This window comes from Propithecus coquereli, unplaced genomic scaffold (assembly GCF_000956105.1).
Source record: "Propithecus coquereli isolate 6110/MARCELLA unplaced genomic scaffold, Pcoq_1.0 Scaffold628, whole genome shotgun sequence".
Lineage (NCBI taxonomy): Eukaryota > Metazoa > Chordata > Mammalia > Primates > Indriidae > Propithecus > Propithecus coquereli.
In genome coordinates, this window is record NW_012152263.1 from 428,684 (window position 1) to 448,512 (window position 19,829).

Below are 19,829 nucleotides of genomic sequence, written 5' to 3' on the forward strand. Positions count from 1 at the left end.
TGAGCTTTTCTCTCTGTGTAATATACTTGATCTGCACTTTTTCTGGCTTCATAATATCTGTCATATCTGACTGTTCTAAAGCAAAATAAATTTTAGATTGTAGGAATCTTATGCTTGATATTAATTGAAGTTTTCAATTATTTTTGGGTTAAAAACAAGTGTTTAACAATTTCTTTATTCACTATTCTTTCTGGTTTTCTAAAAATAACATCTTTATTGAGACATAATTTAAATTTGAAATAATATATCTTTTAAAAGTGTACAATTACAGCAATCAAGACAGTTTTGGTATTTGCAAAAATATTGACAAATAGGCCAATGGAACAGAGTAGAACACTCAGAAATAGACCCATATAAATACAATCGACTTGTCTTTAACAAAGAAGCAAGGGGAAAACAATGGAGCAATATAGTCTTTTCAACAAATGGTGAAAAGAATAACTACACATCTACATGTAAAAAGTTTAATCTAGACACAGACCTTACACCCTTCACAAAAAATCAACTCTAAATGGCTCATAGACCTAAATGTAAAATGTAAAACTATAAACTCCTAAAAGAAAACATAGGAATAATCCTATATAACCTTGTGTGTGGCAACGACTGTTTAAAAATAACACCAAAGACATGATTTGTGAAAGAAATAATTGTTAAGCTGGACTTCATTAAAATTAAAAATTTCTTGTCTGCAAAAGACAATATCCAGAGAATGAGAAGACAAACCATATTCTTGAAGAAAATATTTAAAAGACACAGCTGTTAAAGGGCTATCAGCTAAAATATGCAAATAACTCTAAAAACTCAACAATAAGAAAATGAACAACCCAATTAAAAATGGGCAAAAGACCTGAATTAGACACCTCATCACAGAAGATACAGGATATGGCAACTAAACATATGAAAAGATGATCCACACGATATGTTATTTGGGAATTGCAATTTCATGAAATACCACTACACACCTATTAGAATAACCAAAATCCAAAACATTGACAACACCAAATATTGGTGAGGTTGTAGAGCAGTAAGATCTCTCATTGATTGCTGGTGGAAGTGCGAATGGCACAATCGCTTTGAAAGACAGTGGCGGTTTCTGACAAAATGAAACATATGATATGATACAGCACGTGAGCTCCTTCGTATTTACCCAAATGAAATTGAAAACTATATCCACAAAAAACGTGCACACAAATGTTTATAGCAGCTTTCATCATAATTGTGCAAATTCAGAGGCAGCCAAGGTATCTTCAACAAGTAAATGAACAAATAAATTGTGGTACATCCATACAATGAAATATTATACAGTGTATTAAAAGTAAGCTACTTTTACCAAAAAAAATCCACATATTACTAAGTGAAAGAAGCCAATTGTAAAAGGCTACATATTTTTTATTCCAAATATGATATATGACATTCCAGAAAAAGTGAAACTATGAAGACAGGAAAATATCAGGGGTTTTCAGAAGTTAAGGAGGAAGGAGGGATGAACAGGAAGAGCACAAAGGATTTTTAGGGCAGTGAAATGATTTTGAATAATACCATAATGTTAGATACACGTCATTATACATTTATCAAAACTCTCAGAATATACACCAGAAGTGAACCCTAATGTAAATTATGGTCTTTGGATGATAATGATGTGTCAGTTTAGGTTCATCTATTGTAACAAATGTACCACTGTATGATCTACCACTGCAGTGTGGGATGTGGATAATGGGGGAGGTTATGAGTGTGTTGAAATATGAGCTAAATGGGAACTCTCTGTACTTTCTCCTCAATTTTTCTGTGAACCAAAAACTGCTCTAAAAAATAAAGTTTATCAGTTATAAAAAAGGAAACAAAAAATATAAAGTGTACAATTCAGTAGGGTTTTTTTTTGCCACTTTTCATCACAGAATAATGCAATCATCATGACTATCTAATTCAAGAACATTTTCATTACCCCAAAAATAAAGCAGGTACCCCCTAGCAGTCATTTATTTTTCTCCCTTCTTCCCAGCTCCAGAAAACTAAAAATCTAATTTATGTCTCTATCGATTTGCCTTTTTGGATATTTAATATACATCGAGTCATAAACTTTGTGCCTTTTGCATCTATCTTCTTTTTATTTAGCATGTTTGCAAGGATCATCCATGTTGTAGCATATATCAGCACTTCATTCCTCTTTATGGCTTAGCAAAATTCATTGTATGGATGTATCACATTTTTTATCCATGAGTTGATGGACAATTGATTTGTTTCTACCTTTGGGCTGCTGTAAATAATGTTTCTTTCATATACAAATTTTTATGTGGACATATGTTTATGATTCTTTTGGGTATAAAGCCAAGAATGGAATTGGTGAGTCATATGGTAACTATGCTTAACATTCTGAAGAACTGCCAAACTCTTTTTCAAAAAAGGCTGGATCAGATGCAGAACATCCTTTGATAAAATCCAGTATCCCTTGATGATAAAAACTCTCAACAAATTCGGTATAAAAGAAACATAACTCAATACAATAAAGGCAATATATGACAAACCCACAGCTTACATCATTGTGAATGGGGAAAAAATTGAAAGCTTTTCCTCTAAGATCTGGAATAAGACAAGGATGTCCAATTTTGCCACTCCTACTCAGCATAGTACTGGAAGTCCTAGCGAGAGCAATTAGATAAGAGAAAGAGAAAAAGACATCCAAATTAGAAAGGAGAAAGCCAAATTGTCCCTGTTTTCAGTTATCACGATTCTATATATAGGAAGCCCTAAATACTCCACCAAAAAACTGTTAGAATTAATAAACTAATTCAGTAAGGTTGCAAATACAAAATCAACATACAAAAATATCAGTAGTGTTTCTACATGCCTATAGCAAACTATGTGAAAAATAAATCAAGATTGCAATCCTATTTACAATAACTACAAACAATAAATAACTTGTAATAAATTTAACCATAAAGGTAAAAGATCTCTACAATAAAACCATAAAACATTGATGACAGAATTTGAAGAAAACACATATAAATAAAAAATGTCCTGTGCTTATGAATCAGGAAAATTAATATTGCTAAAATGTCCACACTACCCAAAGCAATTTACAGATTCAGTACAATTCCTACCAAAATACCAATGACATTATTCACAGATATAGAAAAAAAATCTAAAATTATTTAAGGCCTCAAATACCCAAAGCAATCTTGAGCAAAAAGAACAAATCTGGAGGCATCACATTACTTGACTTCAAAATATACTACAAAGCTATAGAAATCAAAGCATCATGGTACTGGCATAAAAAACATAGACTAATGGAACAGAATAGAGAACTCTGAGATAAATCCATGCCTTTACAGCCAACTTATTTAAAAGGTGCCAAGAACACATATTGGGGAAAGGACAGTCTTTTCAATAAATGTGCCAGGAAAACTGGATACTCACATACAGAAAAATGAAACTAGACCCCTACCTTTTTCTATATACAAAAATCAACTGAATATTAAAGACTTAAATGTAAGACTGAAACTTTGAAACTACTAGAAGAAAACATGAGGAAAATGCTTCCTAACATTGGAATGGGCAAGGATTTTTTGAATAAGCCTTCAACAGCACAGACAACAAAAGCAAAAATAGACAATGCAGTTACATCAAACTAAAAAGGTCCTACGCAACAAAGGAAACAATTTACAGAGAAAAGAGAGAACCTACAGCATGGGAGAAATTATTGGCAAACTATGGATCTGACAAGGGGCTAATATCCAGAATATATAAAGAACTCAAACTCAACAACAACAAAAAACTCATTTTAAAATAGGCAAAAGACCTGAATAGACATTTATCAAAAGAAGACATACAAATGGCCAGCAAGTATGTAACAAAATGCTCAACACCACTAGTAATTAGGAAAATTCAAATCAAAACCACAATGAGTTATCGCCTCACTCCTGTCAGAATGGCTATTATCAAAAAGACCAAAAATAACGAATTCTGATCAGGATGTGGAGAATGAGGGACTCTTATACACTGTAGGAACATAAAGTAGTACAGAAATTATGGAAAACAGTATGGAGGTTCCTCAAAATATTTTTTAAAATTTTAATAACTTAATTAAAAAAATTAAAATAGAACTACCATATGATCCAGCACTGGGTATATAACCAAACGAAATGAAATGAAATCAGTATGTCAAAAAGATAGCTGCCCTCCCATGTTTATTGCAGTATTATTCACAATAGCCAAGATATGGAATCAACCTAGGTGTTCACCAACAGATGAATGGATAAAGAAATTGTGGTATATATAGGCAATGGAATCCTTTTCAGCAATAAAAAAGAATGTAATCTTGCCATTCATGGCAATATGGATGGACCTGGAGGACATTATGTTAAGTGAAATAAGCCAGGCCTAGAAGTAGAGAGTAGAATAGTGGTTACTAGAGGCTAGGAAGTATAGGTGTAGTGGTATGGTCAGAGGCTGGTTAATAGATACAAAACTACAGTCAGATAACAGGAATAAGTTCTAGTTTTCTATAGCACTATTGAGTGATTATAATTAACAACAATTTATTGTATATTTTCAAATAGCCAGAAGAATGGATTTCGAATGTTCCCAACACAATGTTTGAGGTGATGGATATGATAATTACTCTGATCTGAACATTATACAATGTATTCATATATTGAAACATTACACTGTACCCTATAAAGATGTATAATTATCATGTGTCTATTATAAGGAAAATTTTAAAAACTGGCTGTATCATTTTACAGTCAGCAATGTATGGAAATCCATTAGCGATGCATGAAGAAATTTCTCCTCAGCCTCACCAACACTTTGTTCTGTCTGTCTTTTTAATTATAGCCATCTGAGTGGTTGTGATATGGAATCTCATTGAGTCTCTGATTTGCATTCCCCTGGTGGTCAGAGATGTCAAGCATCTTTCTGTGTGCATATTAACCGTTTGTACATCTTCTTTGGATAGACGTATATTCAAATACTTAGCCCATTTTACAAATCGGATATTTCTGTTTGTATTACCGAGTTTTAAGATTTCTTTATATATTCTGGATACAGGTCCCTTAGCAGATACGTCATTTGCAAATATTTTGTATCATACCGAGAATTCTCTTTTCACTTTCTTTTGCTTTTTAAGACAGTCTTGCTCTGTGGCCTGGGCTAGAGTGCCATGGGGTCAGCCTAGCTCACAGCAACCTCCAGCTCCTGGGCTCAAGGGATCCTCCTGCCTCAGCTTCTCAAGTAGCTGGGACTACATGCACGTGCCACCACACCCGGTGAATTTTTTCTATTTTTAGTAGAGATTGTATGTGTATGTGTCTCACTCTCGCTGAGGCTGATCTGGAACTCCTGACCTCAAGCGATCATCCCGTCACCATATCCCAGAGTAGTTGTTTGCTTTTTAAAATTTTGAGGTAAAATCTTCTCATTCTATTTCTTTTCCTCCTCCTCTTCTTTTTTTTTTTTTTTTTTTTCCTTTCCTTAATGTTATTGGCTGTGCTCTTAAAGTCACATCTAAGAAACCATTGTCTAAGTTAAGGTTATGAAGAATTACTCCTGTCTTTTCTTTATGGGATTTATGGTTTTAATGCTTACATTTAGGTTTATGACACATTTAACTTTTGTATACAGTGTGATGTAGGGGTCTGAGATCATGTAGATATCTAGCTGTCCCAGCACCATTTTTGAAAAGACTATATATCTGACTTCTGCCTCACTCATCTTTATACATATTGGATATACAAAGGTGGAATAGGGAAAGACCAACCACAAATGGGAAGAATGGGAAGCTCAAGTTCTCCTACCTTCAGGTACAGATGGTTCCTGGATTAGTCTCTGATTCTGTCCTCTGTGAGGAGTTCTGTCTTCCAGAGGTTCTTGTTTTTTCATTATCCTTGTTAGCCATATGTCAGGTGGAGGAGTGGGGACTTGACTACTTTAGAGGCTACAAAAGCTTTCTCAGTGTATTTCTTAGAGCTGAAAGTTGAGAACTCAAGTGTATATTTGTCTGGAATGGGGAAGGGCATTTTAGACTAAGATTCCCTTCCCTTAAATCTGCAGATATTTGATCTGTTTTCTTCTGTTTCATATGTCAGTCATCACACCCACAATTCTTTTGGAATCATATGTAGTGCTAATATCTGTTTTCTTTTTTAAAATATCTTCCCTTAACTCACCCTCCGGTTATTTAATAGAAGTTACTATGAAGCTATTTGGAATAATAGGTGGGAAGCCCACACAATTAATCTAAAAATCTGCTATGAGTCATCATTTTCAACTAAGAAAACAATGTCTTCAACCCTTGCTAAATTTGGTGTTTTACTATTTGAGATTTAGAAGCAAACAGCTTTTCCGAATACGCAAGGCCTTAATTTTAGAGCTCTCTATTCTCTTTTATTTTGCCTTGCAAACCAACTACTTTCCTGAGCTCTTATTTTTTCTATAAAGTAACTTGCAAATACAGTCAAGTATAACCAACACACAGATTGATATTCTGTCTTCCAAATTCTTGCCTTTGAGGAATAAATTAGTAGGAACATAGTTTGCCTTCAAAGTTATCACGTGAAAATTCTTTGCTACTAAAAAACTTGGATTGCCATCTTTCCAGCTCCTGATATCAGTTTTCTCATCTCTTATACTTGACGGCAAAGATGGGACCATATTTTAGGTTTTTGTTAGGGCACTAATTTCTGTATTTACCAGCGTAATTAATCGTAACTTACTTCACAGATAAACCCCAAAATCTCAATAGATTAGTACAGTGAAGATTTATCTATTTCTCATCTAAGAGCCAATGTGGGTTGGAAGGACCTTGCAGCATGTTAATGGAACACATGGCCTTAAAGAGCTACATATCAGGGAAATAAAATGATTCTCCTAATTGCTTTTACTCTGAAGTGATAATTTTCACTTTTGTTCACAGTTAAGTGGAGAAACAGCACATAATTCCTACATAACTGCATGGGAAGCTGGGTAATGCAGGGTAGCATATGAAACATATGGCATTGGTGCTTAGAATTATAAAATAAATCCAAATATACCTGATTTGAATTTTACCTTCTCCCTCTCTTTTCTTGGTAGTAAAAATATTTAAAATTTTTAAAAGCAATTTAAAAACAAAAGACATTTCGGTTTGTTTTCTTGTTTGCTTTCAATTTTAAATCTGGTAGCAAAGATTTCTAGTTTTATACGCATGAGTATGCTCTAATTGCTCATCTGAAGTAATTTAGTTGATACTATTTTATATCCCAGACTAAAATCCAGTCATTTCAGCAAACAATTTAGGAGAATAGGAAAGAAAAAAATAAAGTTAAAATTGTGTAAAGAAAGTACAAGTGGCTTGAAATCAGCAAGATATGATAAATTGGATGAATTTGGAAGAAAAATGTTGGAGGCAGAAAATGTAATGTGTTTCAATGAAAACCATAAAATCTCCTCTAGAGTCTTCATTTCAGACATAAGTGGATTTGGAGCAAGACAAAGCATGTAATGGAGGTAAAATAACTAAGCATTGTATAAATCTGATCACAGGCACTTTGATATAATGACCCTCAAATAATTAACACGCTGACCTTATATTCTGAATAGGAAGTAGCAGTTTTGTTCTCAGAAATGTCTTTTATGTAACAGCTGGCACTTTCTATAAAGGATTTGAATTTACTTCTTCATAACTATCTGAAATATAAATGGTGTTCTAGAATAACTATAGAAGATTGGCCCATACTACAGCTGTACTTACCATAAAGGGTTAAAAACGAATAATATGACACACATTTTTAGGGTACTGGTGTCAATCTGGTATGCCACAACCTTTCAGTATAAACTAATGTATGTATAATTTCTAACACCAATAAAACTTCTTAAAACCTAAGATAGGGCCGGGAGCGGTGGCTCACGCCTGTAATCCTAGCACTCTGGGAGACTGAGGCGGGCGTATTGTTTGAGCTCAGGAGTTCGAGACCAGCCTGACCAAGAGCGAGACCCCGTCTCTACTAAAAAAAATATAGAAAGAAATGATCTGGACAACTAAAAACATATAGAAAAAATTAGCTGGGCATGGTGGCGCATGCCTGTAGTCCCAGCTACTCGGGAGGCTGAGGCAATAGGATCACTTGAGCCCAGGAGTCTGAGGTTGCTGTGAGCTAGGCTGACGCCACGGCACTCACTCTAGCCTGGGCAACATACTGAGACTCTGTCTCAAAAAAAAAAAAAAAAACCTAAGATGGAATAGATATTCATGAAGTATTAATATAATGTTGCTTTAAAATGTCTGACTTGCAGCATCATTTTAATAGAGAAAAATAAAATATTTGGTTAGGCAGTATAAAATAAAAATGAAAAGGAATAATAGCTTTAACTTAAAATAAAAGCATCTATTATTGCAAGCTAATTAATTAATAAAATAGGATTTTTGGTAATATTTAAAACAAAGCAATCAGTAGCTCAGTTCAACTAACTGATTTGATAATATAAATGAGACAGTATAATACCTATCCTTATTCTAATGTTATAAGTAGATGCGTGGAGATTTTAAACTTCACATTCTTGTAGAAGTTCCACTGAAACATATAATATCATCCTTATACTAATATGCAAGTTCCATGAGGTTTTATATGCCCTGTTTACTATTGAATTTTGAATGCCTAGAGCTGATAAAGGTATATATGTAGTAATAATTTAAAACATAATAAACAAAAACTTTAGTATAATAAAATACTCTCTGAATTTCAAAATCTGTTGGAGAGGTGGAGGAAGGAGTTAAAGTACTTGGCCAGTAATCCATTCATTTTGTATATAAGGTGATGGCCCTGAGGAAAGGAAAGAAGGTAGGTGATCTAACGTAATCCCCATGTCAACTGGAACGCCAGAAAAAATGAACAAATAATATTTTCTAGAAGGAAGAGATCTTATCTGTAGAATACCTTTAGTAGAATGGTCCCTGGCTAAAGGATTACTTATATTAAATAAACCCAGAGTCTATGAGGTGTACTGCCTTGAGAATGTTATATAAAGTACATGACTCTCTGGAATACAAAATGAAAGTATTTCATAATGTAGACATTTGCTTTTGTGTGAAGCAAACTCATAAACCTTACTAGAGACTTTACTTGATTTTGGGGGCCAGAGGTGCACATTCTTCAAGGAAAGAGAAGACCTAGAGAGCCACCCTTGACGTCCCAGATCTCTCCCTGCTTCATTTGAGTCTCTTGATCGTATCCTTGAAATTATTGACAAAATTTGGTACTGGAGTAAGATCTCTGACTTGTGTTGAGTCTAACTTGACAATCTAATCATTTTATACTGGCCAATGGATGAGAAAAAGTGGGGATGGCATATAATGGTGTAATCATGTATTATTTAGATTGGGATATGTTCAAGACAAAGACACTGTTATACACCAGGATAACAGGTACTAACTGAAACTTTGCTGGGCAAAACTGGGACATGTGATCATGGTACAAATAGCATGGGTCCCTTCATTAGTGTATCTATTTATCTAATAAATATTTTGAAAGTTTTGCCTAGGTCAAAATGCCTAGGTGAGAAAATGAGTCGGAAAAGATGTCCCATTTAGGAGTTGCAATACTCAGCAATATATTAATTATTCTGACTGACTTTATATTAACAATATAAAGATCAGAAAATATATCACATAATATAATTATGTTACCTATAATTAAACATTAATAAATCATATATTCTTTTATGGACAGTTTGATTATTTACATTACATTAAGCCACATAAATATTGGTATTTAAGAATAATATCTTAAAGTTGGAATTATTGTAACAGGTAGTATGAATAGCACTCAGACTAATGTATACTCTGTCAGAACCATTAAACATCTCATATTTTTCAAGTGAATCTTATACAATGCCTATATTTAGGAGTTGTTCAAGTTATGAAGATATAAACATGTACAAGATGTGTAGTTGATGATATCAGAACCATTACTACTTAAGTGAACTTTCCTTGGAGATTTTAGAAGTAGCATAAAATCTTGTATATTATTTGATTATGTAATTCCTGTTTTTATCAACTACTTTAAGGACTATGGATGAGGATTTGGTGATTCCATGAACTCTTTAAAATTATAAATGAGTTCGTGTTCAAAAATGCATTTTTGAAAATGGAAAGAGATTAGTATTTTTATTAGATTCTTAGATTTCTTCAGATTTGGATTTGTGATCAATGAAGAAAAAAAATTAACAATCAGTGTTCAAAAGGAATAGTATCTACGGGATACATCTACTGAGAGTTGACTCATATTATGAGGCAATGATTGCTCACATTTATGCTCTGATTAATGAAGAAATTTCTGGCCTAGTTGGAACTAGATGTCTATTAGCAGACTGTACTATTATGAAGAAAAAATATTAACTTGTAGCCATCTACTCAAATTTCCTGTACCTTGGAAAAAGGAGTAATTGCCTATTTTTACCATGTTCTCTCTCCCTTTTTTACCAACTTATATATTATAAATTTTATGATATCCAGAATTAATTTTAGGTATAAAGTTTTGCTTATTCAATTATTCTGACTATAATGTTCTTTTATACTTTATACATAGCTAACACATTTTCAAAGTGCAAATATAATAAAATATTTATAATGCTAAAAATATCTTTGGATCATAATTTAGGATTTCTGTTACTCAGAAGGTTGATTTCTTCTTTTCAGTGCCTGAAGGTTATTTTAAACATAAAGATTATATACTTTACAATGACTCAAAAGAGTTAAATATTGGCAGTGTCTTTACTTCTTACTTCCATTCACTCTTAACCTTCTCCAACATGGCTCCTATTCCTGCCACTTTATTGAATTTGCTCTCGTCAGGGTTACCATTGACTTCCATATTCCAAATTCAATAAATACTATTTTGTTGTTATCAGATTCCAAGATATTTTAGCTGGTATCAACACAATTGAACAGTCCATTATTTCAAAAATTAAATTAGTTTTATCAAACTAGTACATGTATATATTTTTAAAAGTCAAGCAAGATTATAAAGCATAAAATTAAAAAGCAAAAAAATTTCTCAAATTAAAATAAAAACAAGAGATCAATGCTAAGAAGTCTTGATCAAAAATGGCATATATTCACAGAAATAAAATATAATATTTATTAAAAATATGGGCAAATCTTATTTGAAAGATAGATATTTTTTCACCCACATATATATCCACTAATATACCATATTTTATTTTCTTTATCATAATTATTTAATGTAAAAAGCATAAGTTTATCCCCTGAGTATCCCCATATAGATGCTCCCCAAAACGATCTAGTGCCATACAGATTTTCTCATTTTTAATATGTACCATCATCTGAGAAAAGTTAAGCTTGCTAAACTCAGTGAAAGAAAATAAAAGTGATTTTCAATACCGAATTGATAAAAACTCATGCCAAATAAAAGTAATATGTTCAAGCAACGTGCGTACAATTTGGGCTGCTTTTAAAATAATTATTTTGTTAAAATGAGTATAAGTTAATTGGCTGTGACTTAAATTAAAGAAATATAGAAAAACGAAATGCCATTTTTACTGTAATTCTTCTAATTATAGTATCTTTAGATAAGATACCCTTTCACTTCCCATGGCTTTTATTTTTAACATGAGAAATTTAAAAAATAAACGAGAAACAATTAATAGAATTTTATATAAAATGTGTGATTCTACGATATTTAGACTGACAAAGGGAATGACAGATTTTATTAAATTTTATGGATTTAACATAGCTTACTCTAGCACAAACACATTCCCATGAATAAGCCTTAATTATCACATAGCAATGTATTTTCAGTCCTCAGGAGGCACAATGGTGAAATAGAAAGGCCAACACTAGACTTTGAATCAAGAAACAGATACAGAACAGAGTGACAGCTTTGGCGTTTTTGGATTTTGTGACCTTGGATAAATTAGCTATGTAAACTCACCTTCCTCATCTGTAAAACAGAAATAATAAATTAAATGTTACAATGTGGCATTATCTAGCAGTGGAATAGCAAACGCTTTTTAATTTTCATGATCCATTAGATGTTGATGTGTAAAGCATTCACACGAGAGGGAAGTCAGTTAGGGCTCAGCATGACTTATGAGCAATATTTTCCAAGGGTTCAGACGTCCCTTGCCTGGAAGAGGATAGGTATCTCAAAATTCTGTACTTTCCACTTCTTTCTCCTTGTCCTTCTCACTTTTCCTGTTCTCACAAATGTAATATAAACTGTGGACACAAGTTAATGCAATATAAAATATCAATATAGAGTTCAAGTGAATTAAATATTTTGAATATATGTTCTTTTTCTCTGCTCCCTACTCACACCCCAGTACCAAGATCAAAATTTTTTTAAAAACAATTTCTAAAGACAATAAAAAGAAAGGTGGAACATAGCAATGACACCAAAAACACATTTGGAAGCTGGAAAGCAGGTGGATGAGAGGTAACTGACAACAAACACTAGTAATTCAACATTTAAGATTTGTTGTGGTATTTGAGACCAGCCTGAGCAAGAGTGAGACCCTGTCTCTACTAAAAACAGAAGGAAAAAAAAAAAAAAATCAGCCAGGCATGATGGTGCGTGTCTATAGTCCCAGCTACTCGGGAGGCTGAGGCAGGAGGATCACCCAAGCCCAGGAGTTTGAGGGTGCTGTGAGCTAGACTGACACCATGGCACTCTAGCCTGGGCAACGGAATGAGACGTCTCAAAAATTAAAAATAAAAAAAAAATAAGATCTGCTGTGGGGAAGCAAAGAAGAAAGCTTATTCACAATGTGAATACTACAAAGGCTAGGAATTGGAAGCTGGTTGAAAAATTGTTTGAAAGGCATAATTAGACCAACTGATCCTCTGAGCAACTACACATACTCAGGAGATTCTTCCACTCTTTTGCCATGGCAGGAAACTAAAGTCTCACCCTCCTCAAATGTTAAACCAGAGAGGTTCTAAATTCAGGGACTTCAGGCACAGCTAAAGATAGAGGGTAAAGTACCTGACTAAAAATAGGATAATGAAATTAAAGTTTTCATATCAAATTTTGCTGAGAACAGTAGCAGTTTCTCATATATCACAGGTAGAATACCAGATGAATCTTCAGTTGGAAAAACCTCATTTTTCGGATCTCAGAATAAAACATCTGGACCCCACTTATTGTTCTACATTAAAGATCACATGTCAAAAAAAAAAAAGCCACATACATAAACACAGTTTTCAAATAATATTTCAGAAACTTCTTAAATGGGAGTAAATGCACAAAGATTACCAGAATTTTAGAAAAAAGCTCTAAGAAAAAAGTCACTTGGGAGAATAGGAGAATTCAGTGTGCAGAAGAGATACCCACAAAAAATTAAACAAATTCATATAGCATTAATATCCTTAGAAGTATAGAGAAGATATTGTACCTATGAACCAAGAATACCATTGTGTGTGTGTATATGTGTGTGTAAAAGGAATAATGGAAAAAATTTGGATTTTATAAATTTTATCACATAATTGAAAAATATCATAATTACAAGATAAAATGTTTCCCACACAGAAAAATGAAATAAACAACTAGATAATGACTAAAGGACCTCTGGAAATGAATAAAAAATTAACAGCAACTAAGTGAATGCCCTGCTAAGAAAAAACCATACGCAAAACAGAGAGACATTTTGTGGTGATTTTATTTGCCATGGTCTACCCATCTCCTCAGTGTGGTGCAGTGTAGTTGTGTAGGAAAACAGCCTGTTTCATGGCAAGAAAGACACTATCTTGAAGCAAAACCTCCCTCCCTGATGATTGATGATGTTGACTCCTGCATACTAGGGTGTTCTGCAGCAAGGTCATTAAACAATGCCTGTGGCATAAATAACCCCTCACAAAGATACTTATCTAATCTTCCCAGTGGTCACGAGTTTCAGAAAAAAGGCTGAGGCATGACCAGCTACACGTGTCTTTACCTTAAAAGCCCGCTATAAAAAGGATTCTTTCTGGAGAGTGGGTTCAGGGATATATAGTCTTGTAGCCACCTGAGACATTATTTGTTTATAGTCCCTATTAAATATTTCTTTCTGAGAAATTGGATTTGTCAGCCACTTTCTTTGGCCCCTCAGCTCCCTCAGCTTTTGGGGGTAGCTGTGCATATATCTGCTCACTACAGAAAAGGTTGGGAAGAAATAACCCATTCAATTTTCCCTCCATAAGTAAGGGAGGATGGAAGAAGCAGAGTAGAAATTATTTAGAACATTCTAGTCAGTCTGTGGAAACACATTCTATATTTATGAATTAGAAAACTTAATATTGTTAAGATACTAGCCAAAGTGATCTACAAACTGTATGTAATTTCCATTAAAATTTCAATGGTATTTCTTGTGGAAATAAATTCCAGCCCCAAATTCATATGGAATTGCAAGGGACCCAAAAGAGCCAAAAATATTGATGATAAGAAAAAAATTAGAGGTTTCACTCATCCTAATTTTGAAACTTACTTCAAAACTATGATAGTCAAAAGAGTATGTGACATAACAACAGACATATAGATCAATAGAATAGAATAAAATAAACAGATATAAACTCTTGCATATATGGTCAAATGATTTTCAACAAGACTTTCAAGACCATTCAATGGGGAAAGGACAATCTTTTCAGCAACAGATGTTCAAAAAGCTGGATATCCATACACACAAAAAAATCTGAAGTTGTACTCTTATTCTAATTATATGGAAAATTTAACCCCAAATGGATCAAAGACCTAAATGTAAGAGCTAAAACTAAAAGTTTAATGACATTGAATTTGTCAATGATTTATTGAATATGACACAAAAGTACAGATAATAAAAGAAAAAAATAAGTAAGTCGACTTTATCAAAATTAAAAACTTTTTAGTATCAAATAACACTATAAACAGAGTGAAAAGGAAACACATAAAATGGGAGAAAATATTTGAAGAAATCATATATCTGATAAAGGACTGATATCCAGAATACATAAAGAAAGCACACTATTCAACAACAAAAATACAAACAACCCAATTAAGAAACTGACAAAGGTCTTGGATAGACATTTCTCCAAATAACATACCCAAATAGCCAAGTAAGTAAATGAAAAGATGAAGGTGCCCAACACTATCAATCATTAGGGAAATGCAAATTAAAACTACAATGAAGTACCACCTCACACCCAGTAGGATGGCTATAATTTAAGCAAACAAAAAAACAAACAAACAGGAAATATCAAGTGTTGACCAGAATGTGGAGTAATTGGAACCCTTGTGCAATGTTGGTGGGAATGTAAAATAGCACATCTGCTTTGGAAAATAGTATGACTATTCCTCAAAAAATTAAAAGTGTAATTACCATGATCTGGAAATTCTACCTCCAGGTATACTCCAAATAATTGAAAGCAGGGTCTCAATTGTACACCCACATTAATAGGATCATTGTTCACAATCGCTAAAGTGTGGAAGCAACCCAAGTATCCACTGATGAATAAATGGATAAGAAAAACGTGTTATATACACACAATAGAATATCAGCCTTAAAAAGGAAGAAAATTCTGACACATGATACAGCATAGATGAACCTTGAAGACATTATGCTAAGTGAAATAAGTCAGTCCCACAAGGACAAATATTGCATGATCCCACTTATATGAGATACCACAAGTAATCAAAATAGAGAGACAAAGAGTAGAATAGTGGTTGCCAGGGGCTGAGGTTAGGAAAGAATTGGGAGCTAGTGTTTAATGAATACAGAGTTTTAGTTAGGGAAGATGAAAAAATTCTGGAGATAGATGTTTGGGATAGTTGTACAATAATATGAATGGATTTATTACCACATAGCTGTGCAGTTAAAAATGGTTAAAATGGTAAATCTTATGTTCTGTATACTTGACACAAAAAATACTATAAGAAAAATATGAAGAATTGTGAGACATAAATTTTCAGAATGAAAAGGCACTCTAAATTGAATAAAGTGAAATAAACCAATAAAACAAAAACTGAGACAAATCACTGTGAAACTACAGAACACCTGGTAGAAAAAGAAACTGCTGAAGGAAATTTAACATTATTTTTTAATTTAAATAATTTATAATAATTAATCTGATACTTGATATTTCCTGAAGGAGATACAATGGTGGCATAGCCATACAGTAACAAAGCTATCAGTATGATTCTTGCTAACACCAATTTCTCCTAATGCCCAATTTCTACCCAAAATCAGGTTCATGATATCCATGAAATCACCTTCTGAATATGTATATTCAGAAAATGTTGAATGAGATACAGATATTTTATCTAGAAGTCTCAACATATATTTCATGGACTCTTATATTTATAGCTCAAAATCAGTATGCCCAACTTCTAATTATATTATTTAGTCTTCATCAAAATATGTTTATTAAATACAATTAAAAATCTATATAACTAACCTTTTTGAATGAGATGTCTTGATTTTTTGGATTTCCTGCCAATATCTTTTGTTTTTAATTCATATAAAATAGAGGATACATGTTTTCTGTGCTCATTAGAATTTTTTAAATCAACAGGAGAATATATATTCTGTGAAGACAAAAGCAATGACAATGGTAGTATCTCATGTGTTTTAGTTTTCAAAGAGCTCTCACATGTATTATACATTTTCATGATTGATTTTCATTTATAAAAAACAAAAAAACATGTGAGGCAAGAAGAGTTAAGGAAAAAAGAAGAGCTCCATTTTCATTGCGTATAATTTTGATAAATTGTCCTTCTATTAACAGTTAATGATGTACCTTGGACAATACTATAAGAAAGATCGAGGGAAAGGTGGTCCTGCCAGGAGTGTGCCATGACAAAAGGAACAAGGGAGGAGGAGAAACAAAGATTAAAAAGAAGCAGGATAGTGTTGCCCAGAGAGCCTGAAGGAAGATTCTGAGTAAGAAAGAGAGAAACAATTATTTCACAGAACACTAAAAGGCAATAACAGAAGGAAAAAGGAGGGGCAGTAACATAGGAAGAAAAGGAGGGAGAAATGGGACCAGAATTATCAAAGATCTTAAAAGTACAAATTGATCAGATATGTGTGGGAGGAATAACAAGTAGAATATTGAAGAGGAGCTCATGGAGAATGCGAGCATTGTCAAATATAAATTGTAAAATGTCCATAAACTGGTTGGATGTTTTAATAATATTGTGTTATCTGTTTTTCTCCTCACAGTTCATCCAGGACTGTTACAGAAGTATCACCAGGTCATCAGGGACCAGGCTCTTTCAAAATTCCTTTATCATCTCTGTCTTACTGTATCTGCATAGGTTCTTTCCTAAAAGTTTTCTGGTGAGTCAAGATAGGTACTAGATCTCCAAACATAGTATCAGGAAGATGGAGGAAAGGGGAAATGACAAAAGGGCAAAAACCATGTGTCTTAAGGAGCTTTCCCAGAGGTTCTTCAAATAACTTCTGTTTATATCTTTGGCCATCTACAGCTACAAAGGGGAGGGAAGGGAACGTGGCCTTTTTCTAGATATTTTGCTGCCTGGATTAAAATTGTGGGCTTATTACCAAGAAAGAAGAAAAGGATAGATACGGATAGGCAACTGATAGTCTCTGGCACAGGGAAAACCTCAGAACCTTAGGAGGGGGCATATGTTTGTATATTGAAAAATTTTCCCAGGATATTATACTCTTCTTGGTGAGAAATGCTGATATAAATTCTTAAGACTCACAAACATTTATCATCATATAGATCTTCTTTCTGAGATGCTTGCTTTTGTATATTTGCTTACAGAGCACTTAGATAGTGCTTATCATTTGCCATATTTTAAACTCATTACAGATATCAACTCATTTAATGATCATAACAACCAATCTGTGCTCTTTCACCCTGGTCTCACAGACATCTCATACTCAAGAAAATTAAAGTCACATTTTCTCCTCTAAATCATTAGTACTTATTCTTAGTTTTAGTGAATGGCACCACCTTCATCCAAGAAGAGGAAAGTCAGATAAACTCTCTGATATATCATAGCTGATGGAATTTCAAAATAGAGAATGCATCCTCACACTTCCCCTACTATTTTGACCTGTCTATTTGTTTAAACAGCCTTTATTCTATAACTTAGAAAAGACATTGGGATATGTGTCCTGGTCTCCTGTATTTACAATTTTTGGCCAAAATTCCTATACCACACAATACAGATATACTTAATTAAATATCCTAAAGTTTCTAACTTTTCAATTTTATATGTAATGTTTTCTAATTTACTTATTGAAAACAAATTTTCTCTATGCAGTGACTCATAGTGAGATTTTTTAATGTTCACTACAGGTAGTAGGTATAATCTTCTCCTAGAATGAATCTCAGTTTTTATTCTTTACTGAAATATCCTTCACTCATCAACTCTTACACAAGACAATTTCCTTTCAGTCTTTACATGACAAAATCACTACATTTTACTAGAAATACAAATAAGTAAGTACTTTTGAGCTCATATGTTCTCTTTATATTAATATTTAGAAATTTTCCTTAAGGTTTCCAATAATAGTCATAATTTAATAGCTCACAATATAAAAGAATATTATCAAAATATGACATAATTTTAAGTAATGTCTCTATTTTCATTTAGGCCTAATTCTTTCTATTAAACAAGTATGACAAAAATAATGTAGAATAGTATTTTGTAATCAAATCTGTAACAATCAACTCCAAATGCTTTTTCAACTTCAAATGCTTCTGTAATTCCTTTTCAAGTTACATCATCATTCTTTTACCTTCCTACTAATAAGAATTGTGCTCTGTTTTGGTAACTTCTCCCTGTCTCTCTTCTACAAGTGTAATTTGTCACATGTTATAAATCACTTCAAACTTCATGTGAGCCATAGGAATGGGCCATTTCTTCTTCTATATATCACACTTTTATCCTACCTATGATAATCACTATATGCTCAATGATCCTATTTTAAATAGTACTTATTCCTTTACATTCACCTGAATGATTAAGAAAACCAAAAATGTATGTCTATGTGTCAAACCTGAGATATCCGATTTCTATCATAAATAAAGTTAATTGAAAGAATCATGAAATTTAAAAGGTCAGAAATTAAGTAGATAGTTCCTTTCAGAAGTTTCTTTAGCTCTTCCATTTATTCTTTTTCATGTATCTACCTGTAATTGTGTGTCACCTTTTAAAATAATTTTTTCCTTGTTTTTATAAAAGAAGAATACATGACAAAGTGTACATAAGAGACAGCAGAACAAATCTATAGGAAGATGAGCAGAAAGTTTAAAGCTCTAAATGAACAGAAGCTTACACAAATTGTCAATGTAAAGAAAATGGGCTTTTCTGTTATATGTAATGGAAGAAGGAAAAGAAAGAATATATATACTTTTTGATTGATCTCTACAATCATGAAGAAGGAAAGCTTATCAAAAGACAGAGGATGATCTAATGAAGATCTTGTTTTTAGTAACAGAAAGTATATTCTATTAACTATAGTATCTTACACTTAACACTGGTCCATAATAAATGTACAAAATATTTTAAGGATGTTTGGTAGCATTTAGAAAAGGAAAAAATGATCAAGGAACAGTATAAATTGACAACAAAATAATTACATTAGATATAATTTCATTTTTAATAGGGTCAAATTAATTCAACTTCAAACCATATCCTTGGTATGATAAACTTGCATTCAGGAATATGTTTGATAAAATCTTTCATTACTTATGAAAAGACATTATGATTAGATAGAAATGAGAGATGCTGAATGACCACATGGAAAAGAGGATTAATAAAATAGTGCCAATCTAAAGGAAGATCTCTAATGTTGTGATACATGGATCTGTTTTCAGCTCTATTTTGGTCAAAATTTATACAAGAATTTCC

General features: G+C 32.8%; 1 protein-coding gene across 1 annotated transcript in view; it reads right to left on the reverse strand.

Moving 5' to 3' along the window:
- Positions 1-19,829, reverse strand: part of LRRIQ3 (leucine-rich repeats and IQ motif containing 3) — a 202,732-nt gene that overhangs the window by 68,786 nt on the left and 114,117 nt on the right. Inside the window, exon 5 of the mRNA XM_012659652.1 lies at positions 16,397-16,526. Coding sequence (XP_012515106.1) covers positions 16,397-16,526 — 130 coding nt within the window. The remainder of the gene's footprint in view (positions 1-16,396; positions 16,527-19,829) is intronic.